We start from the raw sequence: 27,129 nt of genomic DNA, 5'->3' as shown, positions 1-27,129 counted from the left end.
ATTTTTCATTTCTTATTTCTGAACTATGGTAATTATCTGCTGCAGTATGTCCACTGAGTCATATCAAGATTAAGGTCTTTACTGTCATTGTGTAAAGCAAGTTGCAGCAAAGTCTCCCCCTGAGCCGCACAGAACACAAGATAGATGTTGTAATAAGATAGAATAGAATGAAATAAAAGTCACTGAAGAATAAAATGGTTGCCTGATAATGAAATTGTTTCTAAGAATAACTTTGACATTAAAAGGATCATCTTCTGCAAAACAGAATAAAATAGTTAAAAAATGTACATAACTTGCATTACTAACATGTATAATCTCCTTCTGTCCACAGATCGATCAGCTTCCCCATTAATTCTCTCAGGCAACACCGTTGTGAAAATGGGATAGCGGTGTTCTTTCATTATCTATTGAAATAACCTGGATCAAGCCCAGGGCAGCACTTCTCCTGATGTCAGAAGATTCAGACCTCAAGCCCTTTCGCTTCCCGGTGCTGGAGGATAAGGCCGGAGCCTCAGGGTGCAGCTCCATGGCAAGGGGGTCCTCAGGGTGCAGCTCCATGGCACAGCTGCACCGGATGGGTGGCTACAGCCAAGGCGGGCCTGACCTCGGCCTCCCATCGGAGGGCAGCGACAGCAGCGGGCACGACACTTCTGCCTCACCACACAACCATCGCAAGAACGCACGCTCCCGATCGCTCCGCGAGGAGGACGTGGAGATGAAGAGCAGTGGGTCCAGTGGGAGTGGAACTGAATCACACGGCAATGAAAGCCACGGCAACGAGAGTCATGGCAACGAGAGCCACGGGCATGAGTCATCAGGGAGCTCCAATGGCAACAGTAAAGACTCAGCACTTCTTGAGTCCTCTGAAAGCAACAAGAGGTCAGTGGTGGCTCCAGGAATGATGAAGTTATTACTAATCCTGTCTTGTTTTCTGGCATGTTTACTGTGATTATCAGTGTAACAGAGCAGGAGGAGAGTGGGGAGCTACTGTTCTTATCAGCACACTGTGCAGGAATCCTCCCTCTGTATCCAGTGATGTTCAGTCTGGTCATCACACTCTCTTTGGTGACGATAAATCACACTGTCGATTCCTTTTTTCAAGATATAATTCTCCTGATCTGCTCACCTTGTTGAATTCATTGTCACGACAATAGAAATGACATTTGCTGATTCAGCCACACAGTTATAAAGTGCCCTTAATTACACAAGGCGTGTAAAACATTTAATATGCAGGCGTATTTGCTTTGAAAGCAATGCAGTGCCAGCACCAATAAATTTTTGAAGGCATCCACATGTAGGTCAGCAGAAATGTTCGAATCAAATAATGAATTCAAATCAGAGTGAGCCCAAAAAATGGGTCATAACTGATACATTTCTGTCCTGTCTCAGAAAACAAACCAAATTAGGTAAAAATTACCAAAGTATTGAGGAACTTAAATGCCAATTCTGAAAGATTCATGCTGTATATCACTTCTCTTCCTTTTGCCCTCATAGTGAACCACGACATATTTACATAGACTGAGTCTGTTCATAATGACTGAAGCCATCAGCGTCTAATGTGTTTGTCTGTAGATGAGTGAGCCAAGGCTGCTGTGATGGCCATACGGTTTGAATCACAGTGAACCCGCTCAATCACTTTTCTCTGACCATGAGAAAAATATGGATGGACATTGATTTAAATAATAGTTTAATACTTTGGATGACATTCTTCCTGCCAGCTGAGCACTTCAGACTGGTGCCAGACAGACAAGTTGTTCCTCAAAACATTGCCTTTTGACTCAGGCCACATTCTAATACACTGAAGTCATTCTGCTTTACCACAACCATGTTATGACTCCCTGAACCAGAGCTCCATGGATGCAAAATCCCATGATCACAAAAGAGCAGGGAGGAGAAAAATCTTGCAATACCTAACTAAGATGTCATTTTAGACTTATAACCCGGCTCTAACACACATATTTTACTTCACTGAGCTTGGAATAAACCTCGTCTTGCCTAATTGTTGGAAGCCTTGTTAGTGATAGGGTCATTCTGCAGTCAACTTTGGCCAGTACAACACAGAAACACACAGATAAAGACGGTGAATAATGGCCTCATGTCTACGGTCATACATCCCAGCTCAAGACAGTGTCAGTGAGGCAATTTGTTCAGGCCTTCTGTGGCATAAGAGACACGCCTTCTGAAGGAAATTTCCAAATTTCTCTAGCTGCCTAGACGAGACCATAGTGTGTCCAAAATAAGTTGAGACAAAACGTAGTCTGGCCAGGACACGAGCCAAGTGGGTAGGAAATAATATAATTGCTGTCGCTCCCAGTGGGAAGAGGGTATTGATGTAATTCAGGAGGCTCGCGCTCTCTTAAAGCCAGATGGGATGTGTCATGCTCTCCAACTCTTTGTTATATCCATAGCAACGCAGTGTTTGTGGCTGTTTATCAGTGGGCGGAACTAGCAGATTTGCGTCATTTCTCAAGCTTGCTCTCTCACTTTCGGCCCTGCCTCTCACACTTCAGTCATGCTTCGTTAAAGATCTTTTTGCTTTTTCAAACCACGCCCTCTTCCTGCCCAGAGCATACAGTGTTCTCACGCACACACGGGCTCCCTTCTGCGCCTGCTCACGGGAAAAACGAACTATTTCTCCTATGACCAGCTTTCTTTTCCTTCTTTGTCTCTCTTAGCACTCCCTCTCTTTCATTGAACTTCTAACCTTTTGTACCCATGTTTTTTTTCAACTCCTCCTCCTCCTGTCTCCTTTTCTTTTTCTCTTACTCTGTTTTTTTCTCTCACTTTCTGGATCTCATTCACCCAAATCGGCATGTATAGAGGGCAAATTGAGCATGTTGTTCAATGAAAAGCTTACTACTTAGTTGATACTCTGTTTCCAAATATATGCTGAAATAATGAGAAGAGATTAGCACATTTATGTTTATTAGCCACCAAGCAGAGTTGGGGATTTTTGTTGACTAAAGCCAGCCTTCACCCATCTGTGGCCCTGAGCTCTGCATCATGTATAAAAGAGAGGGGGAAAAGGGGTTGTTCTCTTAGTGTTTCAACAATGTGGCCTAATATGCCTGTTAAAGGAACAGTCCCACATTTTGAGCAGCGTGTTTGATTACTATCTCATCTGTAGTCACATGTGAAGATTCCTATCCACCTTTTTTTTATCTCCGTGCTTTCTGTACAGAAGGAATACTTGTGACATGTTCAACAGAAAGACGGCAAGGAGCAGGAAATGCTTCTGTAAGAAACTTGAAAATGTTTCATGGCTCATTATTTTACAACATTGAATCACATTGGACGTGACAACGCTTTTGTGACACGGATCAAGAGAAACAGTGTTTCAGTGATGGTGAAAATAGATCCAAATTTTGGGAACATTATATGTTGAATACTCTATTGCAAGTGCCAAGGAGATAAAAAAACATGTCCACCTGACATCTGTGCTAGCGCTTTCTACGAGGCATATGGGAGAGAGGAAGGTTCTGTCACACAACATGCTATATTTGCTGTCAGCCAAACTCTGCATGATGCCAGAACAAACATCCTCCCCACCATGAAGCATGGTGCTTGAAGAATCATGCTGAGGAGATGCTTTTGCAGGGGATATTTTATTTTCTAACTAGACAACTATCCCACACAAAAAGTTGACCCACAGACCTCAATCTAGTCCCAACTTGCTGTTTGATCACAGTCCCCATACAGCTTGACAGAACTTTATCTGTCTTTATACTCTGTATTTGACCATTACACTCTAGGGGAACCGGTCTGTATTCGGTAGAATTACGTCTCTGGTTGTACTGGGAGAATATATTTGTGGATGTTCGGTCTATACTAAGTCATTTAAGCCTGTTATTTATGGCAACATGTTGTATCTGAAAGATGAGTCAGTATCTCTTGAAAGCTACTGATCAAAGTGTATTGGTGCACTGATAAGCTTATAGGCTAATAAAGTGGGACACACACACATAACCACACAAGTGAGTCTGCGTGGTCGTCAGGGCCTCAGTTTTGAACCCAGCCCGACTGAAATCTATTTTTGGGTCAGACGTTGCAGCCAATATTAGGAATTGATAGAAATTAACAGTGCTCATGTCTCTACCATTACTGACACCTGCTTGCCAGACTACAACTTATTTCATAGGCTCAACCAGTGAATGTTGTTAAAACTTAAACAGTCTCATCCAGAAGAAACAGTTTAGCCGTCATTTATAGTCCTATATTTAATTTACAATGAGCAGACGGAATTGAAAAAGACACCTCTGCAGCTCCTCTTCGCCACATTTCTATGTGTTAAATATCTTATATATCTCATATCTTTTCAGTGTAATGAGATATCCCCATGTACACCCACTGATGAGATAAGAGGTCAAATTTTTGCAAAGCCTTTCAGTTGAAGGTTTCTAAACAAGGCCACCTCACCCTGATCTTTACCTTGAGCAGACTACTATCCTGCACGGAGCAGAGACCAAAGCAGAAACTCTTGCCTCTTTGGGAACTCTCTATTTGCAACCTGTTTCCACGATTATAGACGAATTAGCCAACTGAAAACCCTCATACATGCTCAGACCGCCTGGTCTAAAACCAGCTGTTGCACTCCTGAGTGCTGAAGGCTATATTAGATACCTGCTTGTGCTCGGTGAGGCTATTTGTGAAGGTGTTTTCTATTCCAAGCCAGGTAAGCATGTTATATATAGTAACATGAGATGTAGCACAGGTGAGTCAGTATCTCACGGCTGTTAATAGTATTAGGGTAAGCTTGTGAGCTAATACAGTAGACAACATACCCACAGAGATAAGTGTCTTACTTCTGTTTTAGTCTGACTTTGTTGTATTACTGCCACAGATGCAGAGTCCCTGTCCTTGAATTAAATTGGCTAAAACTGCGGGTGGCTCTCTGTGCGTTTTACTATTTTAGTTCCTGATTCTTTAGAGCCTTTGTATTGCCCTTATGCTACACAGTAGTTGGGATTGTTTGAAAGTTAAAATTGTTGTAGAGAACTATTATTTATATACAGAAAAGATGATGAAAGAAAAAACTGAATTGACACCTTCTCCTCGTCAAGAGCAGATCCACTCAGTAGCTCACAGAGAAAGTCAGAGAGACATGCCTGACAAACCCTTATTTGCACAGGTGCAGATAAGAAGAGAAATTATAGCTTTGTTTGGTGTGGCTCTGATCCAGCATGCACTAAACCAGAGAAGTACAACGGAACAGTCAATAGAAGAGAGTCAATGTGACTGTTAATGTACTTTCACTATTTCATATACAAGCAGGAAATTATTCAGTCAATTACTTTTCACAATGTTGCAAGTTATGTCAATTTTTAGCAAGCTACAGGTACCTCCTTTATTTCAATTTGTGCACATTGCATTTTGGGAACAGATGTGGCGTGTATATCGACACCATACTCCAAAATCACTCCGAAGATCTGATTTAGTATGCATCTGCTTCTGACTTTTATTTTATGTACGTATTCGTCGCTTTTCCAGAGTGAAGTGTGGAATTGGTACTACATCATTTCAAAGGTGGATGTGGCGTTCACAGCCCCCTGTCACCACATTTTGAGCAAATCCTTAAATTTTTAGTTGGCTGCCTTAACGATTCATCATCGGTTAAATCAGATGTAAAATCAGAGTAGGCTACATAAGGAGTTAAAAGAACGGTAAAGGAAACATTAAGTTACTTGAATTATAAACAATTTAGCAGAAAATTATGATAAAGTAACAACTGGCCCAACGAAATCCAACCCATACTGAGGCTGCTTAATGGCCTAAAATGTTTCGGCTATTTTAATGCCATTTGCTACATGCAAATGTTCCACCACATCAAGTATAAGAAGTGAGTTTCCCCTGTAGCAGAATGATAATGGCCTTCCTCTACTGCTGACACAGCGCTGTGGAGATATATCTGGCCATGCAAGAGTTCTGTTTTAGTAACATGTGTCCACAGAAAGGTGGCACACAAACTTACTACCACACAGTTAAGTAGCTTACTGTGATAAACTGTTTTCTAAGTAAGTAATTCAGGCTGCCCAGTCTAAAACCAGCTGTTGCATTATTGAGCACTGAGCACCCGTATTAGATAGAATAAAGCTCTTTCTTCTGCTTGGACGGGCTATTTGTAAAGGTGCTTCTATTCTTAGCCAGGTAAGCAGGTTATAATTAGCATCCTGAGTTGTGATGAGTCATTTTAATGTATTTATGCGCTGTTAAGCTTGTAGGTTAATGCAGTGGGTCACACACATTCTTCAGCTGCATCCACAGCAGAGGCCCATTATAAGTATTGAACGCTACTGACTCCAAAGTCTAGTATGAACTTCACACTATGGATGAAATATTTATTAGAATATACTGTTTCTAATTTATTTTGTAGTTTTGCATATTAGCTGCTGAAATTCAGACTGTCCGACTATTTTATGTAGCCTAGTGTAGTTTTCTTCAAAATAAACAGCCCAAATTTTGAGCTTTATCCAATTATGTAACTGTCTGTTCACTACCATTTGCCATCAGTGTCAAGCTGTGCCCCTGCTCTTAGCTGAATTTAGCCCCCTTAACTCCTGCTACATTAAGGCTTTCCTGCTGTGCACCTTTGAGCTTTTGACACAGGTCCTGTGATAGTCACCTTGTAATGAGACCTGGAGCTGCATGCGCACTGTTCCCAATTCCCTTCTAAAGTGGAAATTCTTATTTTAAGAAGTGAAACAATAATGGATGATCCACAGGAGGTTTTCTTCATGTAACTTAATTAAAGTGGTAAAAGCAAAGAGCAAAGCAGAATTTTAGCTGAAAGGCCAGCCTCATCCACCGAGCAAACCGTCACAGACAAATTTACAGTTTATAGCACACTCAGAAATGTTCCCAAAACAATGTCCAGCTGGACAGAAAGCCTTGGACGTACTCACAACACCCGACCTCCGTTCGGGAAGCACAAACAATTTCACATAAATCAGCAAGGTCAGTTTATACAAGTGAATCAAACCAGGTGCTAAAAAGGTGTGATAAATCATAAAGTTATAGGTCAGTACGTTAAGTAAGACAGTGCAAGGTAACAATATGTGTGGTTCAATGCAAATTACACATTATGCTACTACACCTTCCACAAAGGCAGAGGCAAAAGGACATTTTGCACCCAATCACACTGCTGTTTTGTTTATTGTTCATGTGTTATTATCTAACTTTATTTTAGCGATGGAGGAGTTAAAATCAGTCTGAAAGAATATGTCCCACCCTCTCTCCTTTTTTCTCTTTTTTGAGGTAATTAAAGTCATTTGTTTCGTTGCAAAAATCTTTAATTATCTTTCTCTTCCCCACAGCTCCAACTCCCACAGTCCATCTCCTCCCAGCAGCTCAAATGCCTTCAGTCTGCTGAGCTCAGAGCAGGACAACCCATCAACCAGCGGCTGCAGGTTAGTTGACCAAACACTCTGCATTTAGCAACAGTACCATTTACGACATGTACGGTTTATGCTAGAAGTTGTCTATTCTTATCTGACCCGCCACCGTGCACGTGTTTGTGACTGTGCCACTTGCAGTAGTCAAGAGTCCGCCAAAGCCAAGACTCAGAAGGAGATGATTAAAACTCTGAAGGAGCTGAAGCTTCACCTGCCCGCTGAGAAGAGACACAATAACAAGTCGACCACATTGAACACCCTCAAGTATGCGCTGCGCTGTGTCAAGCAGGTGGAAGGTAAAGTGCTTCTACTTCACACTTTTCTCTAGCTATGTTTAGAAGTTGATTTTTGGTTAAGCTCTCTGCGAGATCATACATCTGTCTGAATGGAATTTGCAGCAATTCAGGATGCATTGTAGCTGAATAAAACCCCACAAAATATATATAGTCATACCTTTCTGCAGGAGGGAACATGTTAGAGGTAGTTTTATGGGTCTGCAGAGGCTTAATTATAGCCTATGTAAATGTTTGCAGATGTAAATGGGCGGGTGGAGGTTCAGAAGTGCAGCCTGGTTGTAACACTTTATGACGCATTTTAAGCATAGCAGCGAGACATTTTTCATCATCGAAGAATTTTGTGACTTCAGCATGAATACATCATCCTTTTGTTGGACTCTTTGTCTTGGTTCATCAGTGTTGTTTTCTTATTCCAAGTTGTATATTATGTTCTGACCAGAGTTTGATAAATCCCTGTGTGTCGTGCAGCCAATGAGGAGTATTACCAGCTGCAGATGATCAATGACAGTCAGCCCTCAGGCCTGGATGTATCCTCTTACACGATAGAGGAGATAGACAGCATAACTTCTGAATACACTCTCAAAAACAATGTGAGTCATCAAATTATCTTTAAACTAATAGAAAAATGTGTTATTATGAAAATTTAGCCACTTATGCTGGTGTGTGATTGTGGCCTGGATCTCTCCAACAGGACATTTTTGCAGTCGCGGTGTCTCTCAACACGGGAAGGATAGTCTACATTTCCGATCAGGCTGCCTCCATCCTCCACTGTAAGAGAGATGTGTTCAAGAACACCAAGTTTGTGGAGTTCCTGACGCCGCAGGACGTCAGTGTGTTTTACAGCTTCACAACGCCTTACCGCCTGCCCTCCTGGAGCATGTGCACTGGAGCAGGTACGTTTCTGCAGACACAGTGGCTGCGTTTACATTCACGCTAATATTCCCACTGTTTTACGGAACATTACAATATAAAAGGGGTCATGTAAACGGCCTTTTATATTTGGATATTCCAAATTAGTCTTTGTTCTGACTGTGGCATTTGCTGATTACGACACGAGTCATGTTGAAATGATCAAGGTTTTGGGAACATTCTTTAGACATGATTACATATCATTTGTAATGTGCGTCTCAGTAGAGCTTTTTTCCAAAGTTTGTGACACACAGTGTCTTGCTTGTTTGTGTGTTGTCATGGATACGTTGTACACAAACAAGCTCACCAACAGTTGTCTGGGGTCGAGATGAATGCACAAAAGAAAAGCCCAGATTTCTGGTCAGAAGGTTAAACACAGCTTCTTTTAGATATTATGAAAGGCTTGGATAGCATTCATTATCCATGCTGACCTTTAACCTTCAGTACGTTTCTTGAAGGAGTAAAAGAGGGAGGCTGATTTAGGTCCAACACCAGTGAAAAACATCTTAATTTGACACAATGCAAAGGCTGCCATCAACATGGTGCGTAATGTTCAAGTTGACCTGACCTCGGTCATTAATGACACTAAATATGGCTGCCTGTTATTACTCAGCTGGATAGAATAGACTGAGCTGTCTCATTATTGAATATGTTTTTCCCTGTGTTATTTTGACTAACAAACCAAAATGAGACTCAACCCTGATTAAATTCATTGCAGTGAAGTGCAGAGCTGTGCTGCTAGGTGATGTTTTTTGATAGAATTAATCAAAGCTCGATCGCCCACGGGAGCTGTGACCGTGACCAGCATTCATCTGGATCATGTTGCTTTTGAATTAAAACCTTTCTTTTCCCGTTTCAGAGTCATCACCGTCTGACTGCATGCAGGAGAAATCCTTTTTCTGTCGTATCAGGTGGGTGTTGGGTCATACATGGTGTCGGGCCATCTGCTGCTCGTACCTGTTTGTGGTTTTATTCATACTTTTTCGTTCCACTCTAGATGTTTTTAAATCAGTTTGTGACATCATATGCTTGTAAACTGTAATCAGATGCTTTTTCCAGGTCAGTGTTATGCATAATTAAAACACACTCGCCCACACCTCACTGTCCAGTACTGCACTGTCAATATTTTCCATTGACTTCAAAACCCTTCAGCATGACTAAAACTTAAAATCTCTCTCTGATCCAAGCTCTGACCTGGTGTCAAAATGACCATGAATTGTCTTCACAATTTAGCTCATTCATAGATTTCTGATCTTGTGAGTTTGAGACCTTATCTACATTTACTCACTCTCATTCAATGTAAGCGGTACTGATGAGAAAAAAACAGCTTAACACTGCCCCCTTGTGTTAAAAAGCTTGAAATCTAAAATGCACACAAACTTGTACTGAAAGAGAACAGACATTTTTTCAATGACTTGATTTAATTTATCATTTCTTCTCGCTCATTTTTTAGTGGTGGGAAGGAGTGCGAGGGGAATCTGAAGTACTATCCGTTCCGTATGACGCCCTACCTGATGAAGGTCCAAGACACTGTGCATGCTGAAGACCAGTTCTGCTGCCTCCTGCTGGCTGAGAGAGTCCACTCTGGTTACGATGGTAAGAACCTTGCTGCAGCTTCGATACCTCAATTCAGTGACCACAATGTAGAACAAAGGAAGATTTTTTACATAGTTAAAGTCTGTGACATTGAAGTAGGTAATATGTGCAGTAGTAGGATAAAGAAACATAAAGATGATTATTAGCTCTACCAGTGCAGAAGTTGGCATTAAAATCTTTTTTTTTTTGTTCAGAGTTACACTTGATTGATTCAATTCTTTTCTCTTCTCTAAAGCACCCAGAATTCCAACAGACAAACGCATCTTCACCACCACGCACACTCCTAGTTGTGTGTTTCAGGATGTGGATGAGAGGTAAACCATGGTGGCATCTTTTTTCTTCTGAGATATCAGTCCTGCGTGTTGGCACTCAAATCATCAAACCATCAGAGGACAATGGAATTGATTTGAGGTGATTTTTCTTGTTTCTCTGTGCATTAGGGCAGTCCCTCTCCTCGGGTACCTCCCCCAGGACCTGATTGGCACACCAGTCCTCCTCCACCTGCATCCCAATGACCGGCCCATTATGTTGGGTATTCACAAAAAGAGTGAGTCCACAGAATTCAGCAGATGAAGGAAAAAACTTTTGTGTCCGTTGGCATCATGATCTGACTGTATTATTTTGGCTTTCTCTGCAGTCCTTCAGTACGCAGGGCAACCGTTTGACCATTCGTCCATCCGCTTCTGTGCACGAAATGGCGAATACATCATCCTTGACACCAGCTGGTCCAGTTTCGTTAACCCCTGGAGCCGCAAGGTCTCCTTTGTTATTGGGAGACACAAAGTGCGCACGTGAGTGTTACTGTCTTGTATGTCTTAGCGGATATACGGCCCGTCATAGTGGCTGTCAGTAAGCGACTCTTTGATATTCATAAAAAAGACATTTAGAAACCAGTAGCTGATGTGCTGATGTGCTTTTTGTTGTTCTGTATCAGGGGCCCTGTGAATGAAGATGTTTTCGTAGCCCCGACCTCGACTTTGGTCGAGATGAAGAACATGGACTCTGACATCCAGGAGGTTACTGAGCAGATCCATCGGCTCCTGCTTCAGGTGAGAGAGCCTAAGGAGCGATAGAAATCAAAGACAAATCTATAGACCTCATCACTGTGATGTTGCAAACGTGTGGTAGTTATCATTTGTAGCTATTACATTTAAATGTACTTTAGTCACCCCTGCTTCATCCTCGACGTTTTAACTCTTCTTTGTTTTAATCACTCGCTTCCCTCTCTGTATCTGTGATCAGCCGGTTCATAACAGTGGCTCCAGTGGCTACGGCAGCCTGAGCAGAAATGACCACATTCTGGGCATGACCTCTTCTAGCGAGAGCCTGGAAAACGGCCACGGGAGCAAAATGCAACAAGTGGAGGAGGAAGTGAGCGACAAAGCCAGACCTGTGAGTAAATTCAATCATCTCCAGCTTATTATAGTGTGTTCCAGCCCATGTGTTCCTGCTTGTATAGGATGATATGGCAGCAGCAGAGACTGGGTTGTTGCTATTGTACATAATAACTTAGACCCTGATTGTTCTAAGACTGAACAAGGAGTAAAAATGATTCATATTCATCGTTGTCAGTATATTGAAGTTAAATATTGTATTTTTTTTTGGCTAAAACATCTCAATAAAATGTGCTTTCACCATGTTTTCACAGCGAACGTTTCAGGAAATCTGTAAAGGAATTCACCTTCAGAAGAGCCAGGAGCAGCAGACAACCAAACCACACCACAAGAAAAGCGGCGGCAGTAAGTCCAGCTTATTACAAACAGCACGTTTGTTTGTCCGTGTTTGAGCACATCTAACTCGTGGCCTCCCTCCAGTAGAGTCCGTACAGAAGAGCTCAGCGGTGGTGCGGCCCAAAGACTCAGCAGCTCCCCTCAGCTTGAGGGACACGGAGGTCACAATGGAGGAGAGTAGGTCCTCTATTCAGGAGGAGATGCCATTCATTGATCAGACCGGCTGCTCCTACCAGCAGATCAGCTGTCTGGACAGTGTTGTCAGGTAAGGAGATGAAAACAGGCGTGATTTCAAAGAATGGTCCATATCCACGTGAATTTTATGGCTAACTCGCTTTTTAACACATAGTCAGTTTAGTAAATGCAACCAATAGAAAACAAGTTTCCATCAAATGACCCAGGAGATAGCGATCATTCAATTGAATGTTAAAAGAAAACCTAACTTAACATCTCCATACTTAGCTGTGTGCTTCACCACATATTCTATGATGTATTAACTAGTTTAAAATAATTGATTGGGGACTGCAACTGACCACTGTGTTGTTATGATTCCTGTAGGTACTTGGAGAGCTGTAATGTTCCCATCACCATGAAAAGGAAGTGCCAGTCTTCCTCTAACACCACGTCATCTAACTCAGATGACGGCAAGCAGAAGGGATCTGACAGCATGCAGGCGTCTGAAGGTATGTTTCACCACATCAGATCCTACCATGAATGAATGACAGACTCATAATGTCACCTTAGAGGGACAGTTAAAGCTGCTGTAAGTGATATATTTTCATTCAAACATAAGTCTTAAGTGCTCTATGTCATAGAGTGTATGGTCAGTAACCCATGTCTTTCCTCCCTCCACTCATGCAGTAAAGGAGAAAGAAAAATGTTCTGGTATCCCTGCCCACAGGCAGAGAGCAGGATCCTCCTGTTTGCTGCTCTGTCAGGGGATTACCGCTCTTTAGCCAAAGTGACGACAATGCTTACAGCAGCTTTAATATCAATAATATGAATTAATTTTTTATATAGCACCAGACAAGTTACTAATTGCTTGACAATAAAATTATATAGTTAAAGCAAGTGAGAAACAGAACTTAATATGTGCACAAGATTGAAAAAAAAAGATTTTCAAAAGGGCAAAGTGCAAAGGCCTTAAAGGACAGCTCACCCCAGAGTCAAAAATACATACTTTCCTATTAACTGTAGTGCTATTTATCATTAATGCAATCGGTGCTTAAAGCACCAAAACATACATTTGTAGGTTATCTGGAATAACCGGATCATGATTTTGCTGTCTAGTTTTCAAATGTATTTTTTGGCACTTTGAGCACCTCACGCCGAGTGCCATCCAGTTGCATTATATATATTATATATAAAATATGTATTTATAATTCTGGTATGAACTATTCCTTTAAGGCCCTCACACTATGCCCTTTAAACTTCTCTCTCACACTATACACTACAATGCCAGTTCCTTTTTTAGCATTTCCTGTTCTCTGTTCTCTTGGCAGAACCAGCCCTGTTGAAGGATCAGTCTGGTCTCTCCGCTTTGGATGTTCGAGACAAAAAGTCCAGTGACGCTGCCACAGCGGTAGTGGGCACCTCGCTGCCCCTACCTGTACCTAACAAACCAGAAAGCGTGGTGTCCATAACCAGCCAGTGTAGCTACAGTAGCACCATAGTGCATGTTGGGGACAAGAAACCTCAGCCCGAGTCAGGTACAGTGTTGTCAAAAAGTGTCTTCGTCCAACCTGATAACCTCTGTTTTTGGGTATTTGATATACAGTGATGTCAGCTCAGATGAGTAACATAGTCTTTAGTCATTCACAGACCGTCTCACTCACTTATAAAGGTAAAAGTAGTAATAGGTTGAACCATGTCAGCAGAATTAACTGTTGGATAGTTTCTTAAACGTTGCAGAAATTCTTCAGCTCAGTTAAAGGAATTTAAAGAACGTAAAAGAAGTTACGGATGCTTGAAAATCTTTAATTTATTTTAAACATCTGAAGCTGCTCAGTGTGACATATATTCAGAAACAGAAGAAATCAGGGAGGAGGAAAATGTTTTTTCACAGCACTGTAAATGAAACTTTATACGTGTGTGTGTGTGTGTGTTTGTGTGTATAGGCACTTCTTTCTCTGTGTGTGTGTGTGTGTGTGTGTGTCTGTGTGTGTGTGTCTGGTTTATCAGTGGATGTTTGGCAACTTGTCTCTTAAACGCAGCCTGTAACCTCAATGTGCAGAAAGGTTTGCAGGGTAATTGGGTCCCGTTCAAAAATGGCCGCATTGGTGGTTTATACGAAAGTTTTTTTTAACTGAATGAAAAAAGAATGCTCAATACACGATTGGCAGCTCTACTTCCCATGACACTCAAATTTGTTACACATAACAAAAAACATAATCATCATGTTAATGTAGTTTTGCGTTTGGCGACATTGTTGGGTTGCCATGAAAGTTTACTATCTTATCATGGGAGAGCGATAATAATCCAACTATTGCTGCATTCAGAGCAGCTGATTCAAAGGCCACTCTACCTAATCGGTAATTCACTTGCTTCAAACGTATAATTTTATATTGTTTTACAACTTTGAAGCACATCGGATTATTTAGTTTAAGACAGCAGTGGCAAAAGGATAAAAAACAAATCTATGAAAATTGTTATATTAAGGTAGAATTTATAAAATATATATACATATCTTGTCATTCTATCAAAGGCCTCCATGTGACAGCTTCTTCCATTCTCCCTCATTGCTTTTGTTGTCGTCGCTGCTAATGTCGAACAAAACTGTTCAAGCTAAAAAAAACTCTACCCTTTCATCGCTCTGCATTATGTTAAATGTTCTCCACGTGTCATTTGTATAGAGATCATAGAGGATGTCCCGGGGACAGGAGAGACGGTAGAGTCCGTCCACAACATCTGGGCTCCTCCTCTTTCTGCTGTTTCCCCTGCCTGTCAGGAGAGGGAGTCCTACAAGAGGCTGGGCTTGACCAAGCAGGTTCTGGCAGCCCATACGCAGAAGGAGGAGCAGGCCTTTCTGTATCGCTTCAAGGAGCATCGCGGACTCACAGCACTCAGGGCAAACTGCTCTCAGTACCTGGAGCGTCAGAGAGGACAGATGGCCAGCGATTGTACGTCTGACCACCACACTGACACATCACAACAAAAGTTTTTGAAGGATAACTGTTGTTACTTTTGTAGTTTCTGTCTTTAATATTTTACTCAGCAAGTTAATGGCTGGGTACAAGAAATATAAGATGTCAGATGATCATAAAGGTTTCAGACAAACCCCAGAGGTTAGCCAAAGACGACTAGCAAATCCTAATTCACTGTCAATTGTAAACATTATTTTATATAACTAGTGACAATCAACTAGTTAAAATTTGAGATGATTCGCGAGTGTTGACTCTCTGATCCTATGACGTGTTTTTTTCTGACTGGACTTTGTTGTAAGGAGGTCATCCTCGTGACCACTTGTTTAGGGTTAACTTGTTTTTTACTTTCTGCCAAGTTTTCAATGAAATCACTTTTGTCACGATCAGAAATCACTCAACAAACTCCATTTTTATCTCCAACCTCCAGCTGCACCAGCCGCTCGCTCTCTCAAGCCGGGTGCCGAGCCCACAACGCGGCGGGGCACACGTATTAAGAGGAGCAAGTCAAAGAGAGCAAAGCAGATCGAGTCCTCGGACAGCACGGTGTCTCGTCACGGGCGACAGCAGCTGCGGCCTCCTCGTCTTAACTACGGACTCAACCCGACCTCTTGGTCTCCCTCTGAAACATCGCAGTCAACTTTCCCCATGGCCTACCCCTCCGTGATGCCCGGCTATCCCCTCCAGGTTTACCCCAGAGACAGCTCCGCAGCTACCCACACAGAAGCCACTCTACAAGGCTGTAGAGAGGATCAGGTCCCCCGTGCTCCACCCTGTCCGTCGTCCATCCATGCGCCTCCCTACACCGCCCCCATGGTCACCGCACCCATGGTCACCGCACCCATGGTCACCACACCCATGGTCACCACACCCATGGTCACCCCCATTGTGGCTCTAGTGCTGCCCAACTATGTGTACCCTCCAGTGGCCACTGGACTGCCACCCCCACAGCCAGTGTTCCACGCAGACACTGGTGGCTTCCCCACCCAAACACAGCCTTTTTGTCAGGCTCCCTTCCCAGTCCAGGTCCCCTTCACAGCTCCTCCCTCCTTCAGTGTTCAGAACCAGTTCAACTCCCAGAACCAGTTCGCTCCTCAGGCCGGCTACGTGACCCCGTCGTTCTTCTTCCCCCCGTCCTCGGAAACCCCAAAGGCCCAAGTGGAGGGCCAGTCACGCTCCTCTACACCTCAGTCTGGAGGAGTTGGAGGCCCAGCGTCCCCACCCCTGTTCCAGTCTCGCTGCAGCTCACCCCTCAACCTGCTAGAGCTGGAGCTGTCGGTGGACAGGCAAGACAGCACAGCGCTCTCCTCTGGAGGACAAGGGAATAATATGGCAGAAAGGGAGAAAGGAGCAAGTGGCAGCCAGGCCAAGGAGAGGGATCTCAAGCAGGTAATTAAAAGAACAAACCTCTTTCTGTTTGATTTCTTCATTCCCTTTTCTTTCCTTCACCTTTATGAAAAACTCCCAATGCCTATGACTGATATTCCTCACCTGTAACATTCTTAAACTGTCAGGTTAAAATTGTCAATCCCCCGCTGAATTGTATCACTGTGGTTTGTTTGAACTCCCGTATGTAGGCTGTGGCATGTTCCCCCGAGACATTCATTCGTATGTCTCTCAACCTGTCACGATTAAATGCCATCGTCACAGTGATACCTCCACATTGTACTGCTACTGTATTGATATGTATAATAGTATAAAGTCAAGTCAGTCTAGACTCCTCAGATGAAATGTGGCCCAGGGTGTTAATATATGATGTTATTATCCCTTACACCCTTTAGCCATCTCTCAGTGTCCTTGGTCCACCAGGACCCTTGTATTGCGAGGGCACGTCCTGTGTCTGTGAGCGTTTGTCTTGGGATAAAGTGTTCTCTAGGCTGAGGGCTTGCAGCAAAGAGGTAGGCGATGCATCAGAAACCTCCACACTTCTACCAATCCCATTCCTCCCCGATTCCATATGTCAATTATAACTGTGCCAGCTTCTTTTTCTTTCTTTTTTTCATTTTTAAATCTTGCATTGTTCTTGTCCATCCAGTAACACGTATTGACAAGAAGGAAACGGATTTGAAATGAAGCATGAGGAACATTTGGATAATTAATTATAGATAACACACTTGTACTGTATGTAGGATTGTATGTTCACATGCATTCTTGCTTTGATTTTGCATGCATGAACCATACCAAGGTTTAAACCACACAGTAAAAATGAGCATTGGAAACCAAACAGAAAAGAGTGCAGAAATTATTTTCCCTTCATTGTATTATTCTGAGATGTGGCCAGGACCAACAACAACTGTCTTCTGTTACACATGAATACGAGGTTTTTTGCCCAGCTATTACATTGATGAAAAAAGCTCAATTGTAATGATTTGCCCCACTTTAATTCAGCTGGAGGATCAGGATCACTGTCTGGTTTCAGCCTTTTTGTGTAGCGATGACAATCAGATGGTATTGTGTACCAGGTGATTGGTAAGATGGACAGTTTCCCCACTCACAGCAGAAACATGCTCCCAGTTGAGTCTTATAAGGCAGAGGCAGGAAGGAACACAGCTGATGAGACTGCACTTGTGTTTTAAAGGAGCAGGAGATGGAGGAGGTACTCCAGTCTGTCAACCAGAACTGTGAAGTCAAGCTCTTCTTTGGTGTTTTAATTCTTTGATGTTTTGTTTTCGCAGGCGAGTTCACGTGGCGACGGCAACAACAGCGACGTCAACTCTTTGTCCAGCGACATGTTAGACATTATCCTCCATGAGGACTCCTGCTCGGGCACTGGCTCAGCCACGTCGGGGTCCATGGGCTCACGGTCCAACGGCTGTGGGACTTCAGCGAGTGGGACGTCCAACAGCGGGACATCTCAGAGCAGGACGTCAGGCAGCAGAGGCTCGGCCAGCGGGACCTCCGGCAGTGGAACAGGTCTGTTTCAACATCTTATCGATTATGTTGAGGTGAAATTCGCACATTCTAGGCAGAAATGTGGTCCGAAATGTACCATATTTTGTCTTCTGTGTTTTTGTCGAAAAAGTCTTTGTTCCATTTGTTAACTGTGCTATTTGGGTTTTTTCAGGAAGCAACAACAGTAGCAATTACTTTGGCAGCGTGGACTCATCCCAGAACAGCCAGAAGGTCAACGGTCACAGCGAGGGGAGGCCGATGGAGATGGAGCAGAGCGACCACTACATCAAGTAGGTACTGCAGGACCCGCTGTGGCTGCATACTACCAACGCCGATGACACGGTCATGATAATTCTGTGGTGGTGAGTTAGAGGACAGGGGTGTAGCCAGTGAGGAGTAGGCTAGTGGCCCTGTAGACTGTGTGATAGTTTTATCAACCTTCTGTTTGTAATGGAATGCTGAGGGTCCAGGCACACTGTCCTGTTCCTGCTACAGACAGGTCTCCTGTTTAAAGATGATAGAAGAAGCGTCAGCAGCCAGGAGGCAGAAAACATCAGAAAGGTGTCATGATCGCTAGTTATAATATATCTTCAGGTGCCGGACACATCAAAGCTACAAGAACTAGCAGTGACAACAGCCGACTGTGTCTCGACCAAAAAGCTGCACAGAAACACGGTTTACTGTTTCATTTCCTTGCGGCCGCATTACTAGAGACGGCACACATGGTTTTCTGTTGTGGTCAACTTCGCTAGATAAAATCAGTGTGCTTGTCTCATTCTGGATCCGATTTCAGTGGCACTTTTTGACCACTAGATGACACCCTTACTTTTATACTCGGAAGATAAGACGTTAACTGAGACTGTAGATGGTATCAGCTCTGTAGGTTAAACACTTTGATAACTCAGATAAGTACAGAAATCAAAGATGCTTGTTAGCACATCATCCAAACCACTTTACCAGAAACTGGACTCTCATTGAGACTTGTCAGGTGTGTATGTAGCATTGAGTGTTAAATGTGGTTGTGTGTGTGTGTGTCTGTCTGCAGTGACATCCAGAGAGTGCTGCAAGAGGACAGAGAGAAGCTGAGACTGCTGCACAAGAGCCAGCCACGATTCTCAGAGGAGCAGAAGAAGGAGCTGTTTGAGGTGCACCCCTGGATGAAGAATGGAGGACTTCCAAAGGCAATAGACATCAAGGTAGAATGAGAGTTTAAGTTATGCATTTCATTTTAGTCAGGAAAGTAATCTAGAAAATGATAATTTTGCTGCACTTTCTTTAATTGTCAGTGCTGGAAATCAAGGTTTCATTCAAGATGGTTGTATACTCGTGTCTGACTAGACATCGTTTCTGTGGTGTTATAACCGTCACACGTCTTTTCACCATCCAAAATCGGTGGTGCAACATTATGCCACTGTTGTTTGACTCAGTGTAAAAATGACATTATGGGGGATCTCTTTTTTAAAAACAAAGCCTTTGTTTCCATGGTTTCTCATTGTCCCACTGCATCACTCTCATTTTCATAACTCATTTGAATCTGTGTGTGTCATCCAGGTGTGCGCCTGCTGTGAGGGCGCCTCGGAGGCGGCAGCAGCAGCAGCTGTGGTGGAGGCGGCGGAGGATCAGCCTGACCTGGACATCGCTGACACAGACACGGAGGAGGTCGGCTGCCAGCAGAGGCCCGGAGAGGAACCCACGAACACTGTTGTCATTTCCTGTCACAGTCCTTCTCTTGGCACAACAAGCGAGACAATAAACTGCTAAAGCCTCTCGGAGTGACTTTCACTACCCATCAGCCTCTTGTGCACGACTGAAGATGGACTTCATCTTATAGACTCTTCACACTAAACTCTTCTTTACTGGCTCCGTCTTGCCGTTTTTTCTGAGTTGAGCCTGTTCAGATGTCGGGGAAAACTGGCTCAAACAGTGATGATTTGCATAGAATGAGAATATCTGCAGTGGACATCAAAGTTCTGTTTATTTTATTTTAAAATGCTCATAAGCTGCACCTTTTCTTGGTTCTAGCAGGTAGTGCTTGGCTATTTCATTACGTATGTTCAATCATTCGTTTCTGTGTAGCAGCACATGGGAAACGCCTTTTATGCACCCATTAGGAGATGCATAGCAGAATGTTCTCACAGAGTCAGCTGTATGGCGGAGGTCAAACAAACATGAACCAATTGCACGCCAGGAAGTGGCTCGGCGGTATAACTGTTGCGGGCAATGAATGAATTCAGTTTTTCTTCGTGTGACGCAATTTCCTCGGTTACAACAACAGAGGAACGACGACAACTACGTCAGCGTGTGGTGAGAACAGGTGGAGTTAAGTTGGTTTCAGTCGCTCCTGTCATGCAGAGCCATCACGCACAAGTGCACTTTGTGGTCTGCACTGGAAGAACAACAGGGGTGACACTCCTGTACGTCTGCCCTGCGTGCCCCCCTAAGTTCTATGGAGGACCGAAGCTGCCGGAACTCAAATTTAAATACAAAACAGTGTGCCATTAAATGTAGCCATGATTAATTTCCCAGATAAATTGATATGTATTTTGATTTGCCTCTGGATTTATGTGCCTTTGTTTTCATTCCCTGAATTACGTTCCCATTTAAACAAACCTTATGTTACATTTTTTTACAGCAGCTTCAGAATAATCTTGACGTTATAGTGTCTTGTATCAGAGTGAGTGGTGTCTCTGTCTCAGCCACTTCGCCCTCCTATCACTTGTTTCTGCACTATGTAACTTCATTGAGAGGGTCGAATCGCCGCTTTACACACATGTTTACTTCAACATACAAGTTGTCAACACATAACATTGTTGACATAATGAGATTTCTTTGTAGACAGCACCTACTGACAAACTGTTACAGACCTGGGATTGTGGGGGGTGCCAAATCAGGGGAAATACAGCCAATTTTTACATATTGCTGGTTTAATTTTAGAATTTTCAGAAAATGTAGAAATACTGAGTGGATATACCGTCAATGGGAGAAATGCAAATAACATTAAATGGGACAGTAAATTCAGAAGGAAATCAGTAGAAAGGGAAATAAATACAGAAGCAGTTAAAACGGAAATATCAATTATTTGTCACATTTTAAAAACTTAATTAATGCCCTTATTTATTTTTTTAAATGTCACTTTTGGTGCATTTAATGGCATTTAATTTTTTTATTAAGTTGTGGTTTTTTTTTTTTTTGGTTTTTTTTTACTTTTACTTTTAATTTTGGGAGTTTTGGTCCTCCATATTGGATACAATCCTTTCGAGGAAATTGAACAGAAATGGTATTTCTGAAGTAGGATCTGAAGACAATCAGGTGCAACACACACTGTAAGCTACATTCGCCCACCAGCCCATCATGCTCTCGCTCTTTGTTGTGTTTCCCTTCAAGATGCAGCACTTTTTTATTCCTGTAGCAGCTGTGAAACTTTCACTTTGATTTCACAGATGCCTCTCGTTAAAGGAAAGTATATTTAACGCATTTCAACTCTTGTGCAAATGATTGTCCTTGACTCTGAATATATATATATATTTTTTTACATAAGATATTTTTTTTTTCTGTACAAAGATTCTTGTTTTTAAGTTATGATGGCGAAATTCAGGCTTCAGCAGGACCAAGATTATTAATATTTATTGTAAATGCTCTTTCAAAAAATAAAATGTGAGTCATCTAATAAACGCAAGGACAATTCCCACCAGTGGACTGGAAGATGCTGGAGTGGTATGGTGTTTATGGTAGGGCGATAAAAAGATAAAGTGAGGAGAATATGGATGCTCTCCCCAGTTTGAGAGTGTGCCACATGACACTTTAAAATGTTCTGATGTTGGCCCCTCATAAATATGGCAGAGGAGCATCCTGTGGAAGTCACTGTCCAGAACAAACATGTGGCCCACTTCAGAAGTCAAGGTTTAGGGTTATTGCACGGGTGTAAAGCAGCTCAGACAGATGTCAAGTGACTGTGTTGGAGATGCTTTCCTGCACTTTGAAGCTTATGCTGTGATTTGAAGAAAAAAAAAACAAAAAAAAAAACAGAGCTCTTCTTTTGGCAACTTGAACATTTCCTGAATTGTGTCATTCGTCTTTTCTGTGGTCTGAACCGACACTGGCAAACATCGCACCTTTTTATTTTCAGTTATATTTGTAAAAAAAAGAAAAAGAAAGAAAAGTTTCTCTTAATAAAATGACGCTCAACTTACAATGAATTGTGTTTTCTTCCTTGCGCACATCAGTCTGAAATGGACCGATTGAAGATCTCAGCTGTTAATGAGCTTCAGACGTCACTGCCTGTTTGCAGCAGATCGATGCCTGGCTAGTGGTCAGGAGAGAGCAGCTGATTTGGGCATTGGCTGAACGAAAAAAGTACCTCAGATCTCACAAATTAAATTTTTTTTAAATCAATAAGTCGTTATTGTGTCTTCGCTCCTGAAGTCATGACATTCACCTTCCCGGTGCAAGCGGATGTCTGGCCGCCCCCCCTCCTCCCCTCCCTGAAACAATAGCCGAGCGGTGCTGTGGTGTCTGCAGACAGTCCACGGCTCAGCAGGCCTGATCAAAGCGACCCCTCGGCCCTCCTCTCTTCACACCTCCACCGCATTTACACACCGCCCTCCCGCAGCGGTCATTTGCACCTCTAGAGCCCCGCAAATCCGGTCTAGTCACTGCGCAGACACGGCAGATCCGAGCGGACTGAACCAAGAGATGTCATCCTGAAATGAACCTCTGCTTTCTTTCTTTCTTTCTTTCTTTCTTTCTCATCAGTAACTAAAAGTAGAAACACCACAATGAAAAACTACTCATTCTGCAGAAAGTCCCTATTAAAAGGGTTAATCCACATTTATATCTATATATCATGTAACTATGAGCAGCATTTTCTACTTTCGGATCTTCAAAGTGACCGTGAAGCAGAGCTGTAATGTAATCGAGTACATTTACTCAAGTACGATTTGGAGTTATTTCCACTTCACTTCTAGTATTTCCATTCTCTGACCATTTATAATTCCGCTCCTACAGTACAGGGCTGATGATGAGCATCTTTTTGATTGCTTTAGTTGAAAGTTACCCTCAGGTTGCATGATACAACTGGAGCCATGGCAGCTAAATTCATTTGATTTAGTTTGCAAGCTACACAAATTCCAGTAATCAGAAAAGAAGCTGAACCATAGCATTCACTTCATACTGTACAAACGTGTAAATATATGTATAATTTACTCTCACTCATGCTTTTGATATTTAAGCACATTAAATATCAGATACTTTGAGACGTGCATGACAGCTGTTACTGGTGCTACAGCTGTCAGAGGCATGTAGTGGAGTAAAAATTACAGTATTTCTGGAAAAGCAGTGAAGCAGAAGTATAAAGTGGTAGGTAACAGAAATACTCAAATAGCTGTAGCTGGTCGTGATAGAGCAAATTTGAATTGCTGTACACAGACTGCTGCTGCTTTTGTAATCTATGATAATTAATTATTATTTTATAAGTTGATCATATGTTTTGTTTGAATGTTCTGCATAGCTGCCGGATAAATTAGGTGATATATTTCCCCCTGAAATAAAGTGGTGAGGCATTAAATACACATGGTAAGTACATGCACCTCAGAATAATACTTCAGCACTTGAGTACTTATTTACTTTCCAATAAATAAATAAATAAAATGCTCTTCCTTTATCCCAGGCGCTGTGTGTTAATCCTTTTTTTCAGGTCATTTCACCACAGACCCCACTCAGTATGGGTGTTCACAGACTGTGGACAGCGTCGGAAGTGACACTTTGGAGTGGACATCACAGGAACACCAGAGGAGGCATCATTAGGACTCAGATCAGGACTGCTGTCTTTTCTTATTCATTTGCGGCTGTAGGATCTGATGGTGCAGAGGCAGAACAGTGTCTGTGGCTCTCACCAGGAGTACAGAGGTCATGTCTGAGCACGCAGACAAGGGATTAACACAGTCTATCCCCTTATTCTGCTTGTGTAGGCCGATTTTTATTAGCATGTATACACATTTCATTTGTCATATACGCTGGAATATTTGGCGCGCAGGAAAGCCCCATATAGAGGTATAACACATTAAAATATCATGATAAACCACACACTGACAAACTGGTGGTTGAGACAACAAGGCCCAACTGCAGTGCCTTTGTTAGTCAAGAGAACAATATAATGACGGAGCAAGTTATTTGTTCCCACGTTATTTTGAAAACTGCTGAAGTCAAGTAGAGTTATAAAACCCATTTGCCAAGTCCTCAACTAGGCCTATATAAGGAGTGAGTGGATTACTCATTTCACACCTCACAAATGCCTACGATGTGCTAAGGGATCTTGGAGCGAGACAGAGAGAGATAGAGAGAGAGAGAGAGTGCACACAAATGGCCCACAATGGCAGAGTAATAACTAATATATTGGAAGCAGCCGTGGGTGGGTGGATAGTGGGCTCCTTGTGTGTGAAAAGTGGCTTTTGTGAAGCTGAATTTAAAACAAGTCACTTGTCAAAAAAGATTTTTTTTTTTTATTGAAACTTATCAAGTGAGGTAGCCTACTAACAGTCATTTGACACGTATAAATACAAAGTTAAAGACATCCTAAATAATACAAAAAAAACAAATGAAGAAATAATTTACACACAACTAATAATGCATTTCTAGTGGGACACCTATCTTCTATACAGCCCAGTCTTATTCAACAAGTAAATATTTACATATGCATTTACCCCTTCACTGAAGGCAGGCCAATATACTTCCAAATGACGACCCTGCAGGTCTCTGACCTATGCAAAACAGGTTTAATTACATACTTTATTTATTAAATACCTTTTAGTTTAATTGTAGTTCCCCAATAATTACAAAGAGCTTCTCTGATGCCTTTCAACAAGTTTCAAAGTTGTCATCTCAGCAGTGTTTCTCTCGTGCACTGAGGCCTACCCCACAAAACATCCTAACACAAATCCTCTACTGTAGTTTCAAACATGCTATTCCTCCTTTAAATCATCTACCATGGTCTCCACACTGACTTGGAGTAGGTTAAGGAAGGCAAGCTCAACGCATCCTGGCTGTCAGCCTCCTCTGAAGAGGAAACGTGGCTTTGCTCTGAGTCTGTCTCGTCCAGGTCAGAGCAGAGGTCATCGCTGGAGGTGGTGGAGGGGGCCGGGGACACCAGGGCCGAGTACATGCTCTCTGACAGGGACCAAGTGCTGTTACTGCCCGGGCACTCTGCCACCGCGTCCGGCAGCATCACCCGCAGGCGGTCCTCGTCATTCAGGGGCATGCTCTCCAGGAGGTGGTTCAACAGCTCCGCGGCGACTGTTGGGTCGATGCCCGGACAGCTGGACACAAAAGTGTGGACGTCGTGCATACACTGGATGTAGCCAGCGGCGAAGCGCTCGCAGGCCTCCCGGTTCACGGCGTCCACTTCTGTGGAAGGAGAACACAACACGGACGTTAGCTCAGAGGTTAGCAACACTGCGCTAGTGAGGGACAGTTAACTTATAAACGTCAGGCTCTATGCTCTGATTGGTTGAACCGCGTTCCAAGATGCACACGCGCACCTGTGGCCGTAGTACAGTACAGTTGATTGGAATATTAATGCGCAAACCGTTATAAACTAATTTATAGTGAGTTTTAAAAAACTATATTGTTCAGCGGAAGAATGCCTTTTAAGTCATTGGCAAGTTTAGGCTAATGACTTCTGTTTTAATTATGAAAAGTGAAATATTTAACGGCTTGTTGATTAATACACATAAATGTGTAATTTTTACCTTGAGCCCGGTTCTGCAGGATGCTCTCCACACGTTTCACTGTCATCTCCAACACTTCGGCATTCTCCATCTTTGATTGCAACTGCAGCGGGTGACAAAAAGAAAAACTCGTAAGTAACAAGCAGCCACAGCACAAGCTAGCTAAAACAAAACTATGTAAATCACCTTGAGGTACAACACTTTACAAAGCAGGGGGGGCACAGATATAACTATAACATCTTACGTCTGCATCCGCGATGAGAACTCGGAGTTCTTGTAAACTTTCATTGATGCGAGCCCTTCTCTTCTTCTCGACCAGAGGTTTCCTCATCTGCCAAAACAGCAAGGACAATGGGGTTACTTGTTAGCCAAGTTAAACAAGCAGGAATGCTGGCGTTAACTTCTCGCGTATGAGGCCCTTACCTTTCTGTCAGATTTGATCCCACTGTGATTATCACCTCTGTCCATTCCGTTTGTGTTGTTACGGATGGGGGCCATGTTGTTGAAGTTTAACCCAGGCGCTGCCAGAAGCCCACTGGACTGGAGGTTGGTGTGTAACCCAAAGAGCCGTTACAGCTTGTCAATGGGACAGATGGCCGGGCGATCCCAGCGGCCAACAAAGCTTGCAGAGAGGCTGGACTCCTTAATGCTGCTCCGAGGGGGCATGTGCTGGGTATATATGACGGTTCATTTACATGTGAATGGGTGAACTGGCTACGGGAGCAGAGACACGGCGAGGGCGCGCAACGCTCGTCCCCGCTAAAATCATCAGTGCAGTGGTCATGTTAGCTTTTGTTCTCAACTTCAGTCTGAATCTACAGACCGATCAATGACATGAAATTTTACATGCATTCTACCAGAGTTGGACCCGGGGAAAAGTCAACAAGGTCTTTAGCCACAGCATGAAATAATTGTTTAAATGATAAACAATTTAGCCTTTGTTGGATTAAATGCAAGCAAGCACACTTAAGAGTACTCTGATGAGAAAAGTCAGTCCTTCACATGTAGAAATACACTAAAAAAAACCACAACACCTCCACATTTACCCCTTTAATGTTAGCTTTTTTTAACTACTCTCTTTTAATCTGTGTCATCACCACTTCAGGCCATGTATCTGCCAATTCTCACATTGTCATCTTGGCCTATTTCATGCTTGATTGTGAGCCATCACTCTACTATCAGGACTAGGCATTTAGTGCTCCACTCCCACTGTAAAAAAGAAAAAAAAACTAATGTGAATTGGTTGATATGAGCCATTTGTCAAGTACACTACTCACATGTGTAAAGAGTGTAAAGAGCCTTCAGCCTGAATCAGTGCTGGCTCAACTGTGCATCATCCGTGTATTTGGAAGGTATAATAGCATGTTTCCATCGCCTATCCTGGTATAATTTGTAAGTAGTGCTTTTCAAAAACGTTTATTGTTGTATAATCAACTCAAATCTCCTACATTGTTCAC

The 27,129-nt window shown here is 42.7% G+C and overlaps 2 protein-coding genes across 7 annotated transcripts in view; one reads left to right on the top strand and one right to left on the bottom strand.

Annotated features, from left to right (window-relative positions):
• Window positions 1-22,143, top strand: part of per2 (period circadian clock 2) — a 31,129-nt gene extending 8,986 nt beyond the window's left edge. For 2 of the 6 annotated variants that reach the window (XM_030403371.1, XM_030403370.1), the window contains exons 2-24: window positions 332-879; window positions 7,311-7,403; window positions 7,530-7,684; window positions 8,153-8,274; window positions 8,376-8,577; window positions 9,453-9,504; window positions 10,047-10,189; window positions 10,425-10,503; window positions 10,630-10,736; window positions 10,827-10,980; window positions 11,124-11,238; window positions 11,432-11,581; window positions 11,838-11,928; window positions 12,004-12,184; window positions 12,478-12,602; window positions 13,422-13,628; window positions 14,772-15,038; window positions 15,490-16,448; window positions 16,841-16,957; window positions 17,735-17,972; window positions 18,124-18,241; window positions 18,997-19,147; window positions 19,503-22,143. In XM_030403371.1, the coding sequence (XP_030259231.1) occupies window positions 449-879; window positions 7,311-7,403; window positions 7,530-7,684; window positions 8,153-8,274; window positions 8,376-8,577; window positions 9,453-9,504; window positions 10,047-10,189; window positions 10,425-10,503; window positions 10,630-10,736; window positions 10,827-10,980; window positions 11,124-11,238; window positions 11,432-11,581; window positions 11,838-11,928; window positions 12,004-12,184; window positions 12,478-12,602; window positions 13,422-13,628; window positions 14,772-15,038; window positions 15,490-16,448; window positions 16,841-16,957; window positions 17,735-17,972; window positions 18,124-18,241; window positions 18,997-19,147; window positions 19,503-19,712 (4,467 nt within the window). In that variant the 5' untranslated portion in view covers window positions 332-448 and the 3' untranslated portion in view covers window positions 19,713-22,143. Of the gene's footprint in view, window positions 1-331; window positions 880-7,310; window positions 7,404-7,529; window positions 7,685-8,152; window positions 8,275-8,375; window positions 8,578-9,452; window positions 9,505-10,046; window positions 10,190-10,424; window positions 10,504-10,629; window positions 10,737-10,826; window positions 10,981-11,123; window positions 11,239-11,431; window positions 11,582-11,837; window positions 11,929-12,003; window positions 12,185-12,477; window positions 12,603-13,421; window positions 13,629-14,771; window positions 15,039-15,489; window positions 16,449-16,840; window positions 16,958-17,734; window positions 17,973-18,123; window positions 18,314-18,996; window positions 19,148-19,502 lie in introns of those variants that run through there. The other 4 variants (XM_030403372.1, XR_003982183.1, XM_030403374.1 and 1 more) reach the window with 4 other exon arrangements.
• A 2,282-nt stretch (window positions 22,144-24,425) lies between these two features.
• On the bottom strand, window positions 24,426-26,430 carry hes6 (hes family bHLH transcription factor 6). The gene is made up of 4 exons (XM_030403207.1): window positions 26,096-26,430; window positions 25,917-26,003; window positions 25,694-25,775; window positions 24,426-25,349 (listed from the first exon to the last, which is right to left on the bottom strand). The coding sequence occupies exons 1-4, from the start codon at window positions 26,168-26,170 to the stop codon at window positions 24,928-24,930; spliced, it is 666 nt and encodes a 221-aa protein (XP_030259067.1). The 5' UTR covers window positions 26,171-26,430; the 3' UTR covers window positions 24,426-24,927.
• Between the last annotated feature and the right edge of the window lie 699 nt (window positions 26,431-27,129).

The sequence above is a fragment of the Sparus aurata genome, chromosome 21 (assembly GCF_900880675.1).
Source record: "Sparus aurata chromosome 21, fSpaAur1.1, whole genome shotgun sequence".
In the NCBI taxonomy this organism is placed as follows: Eukaryota; Metazoa; Chordata; class Actinopteri; order Spariformes; family Sparidae; genus Sparus; species Sparus aurata.
The sequence above is the reverse complement of the archived record's forward strand: the minus strand, read 5'-3'. Positions and strand labels throughout refer to the sequence as shown.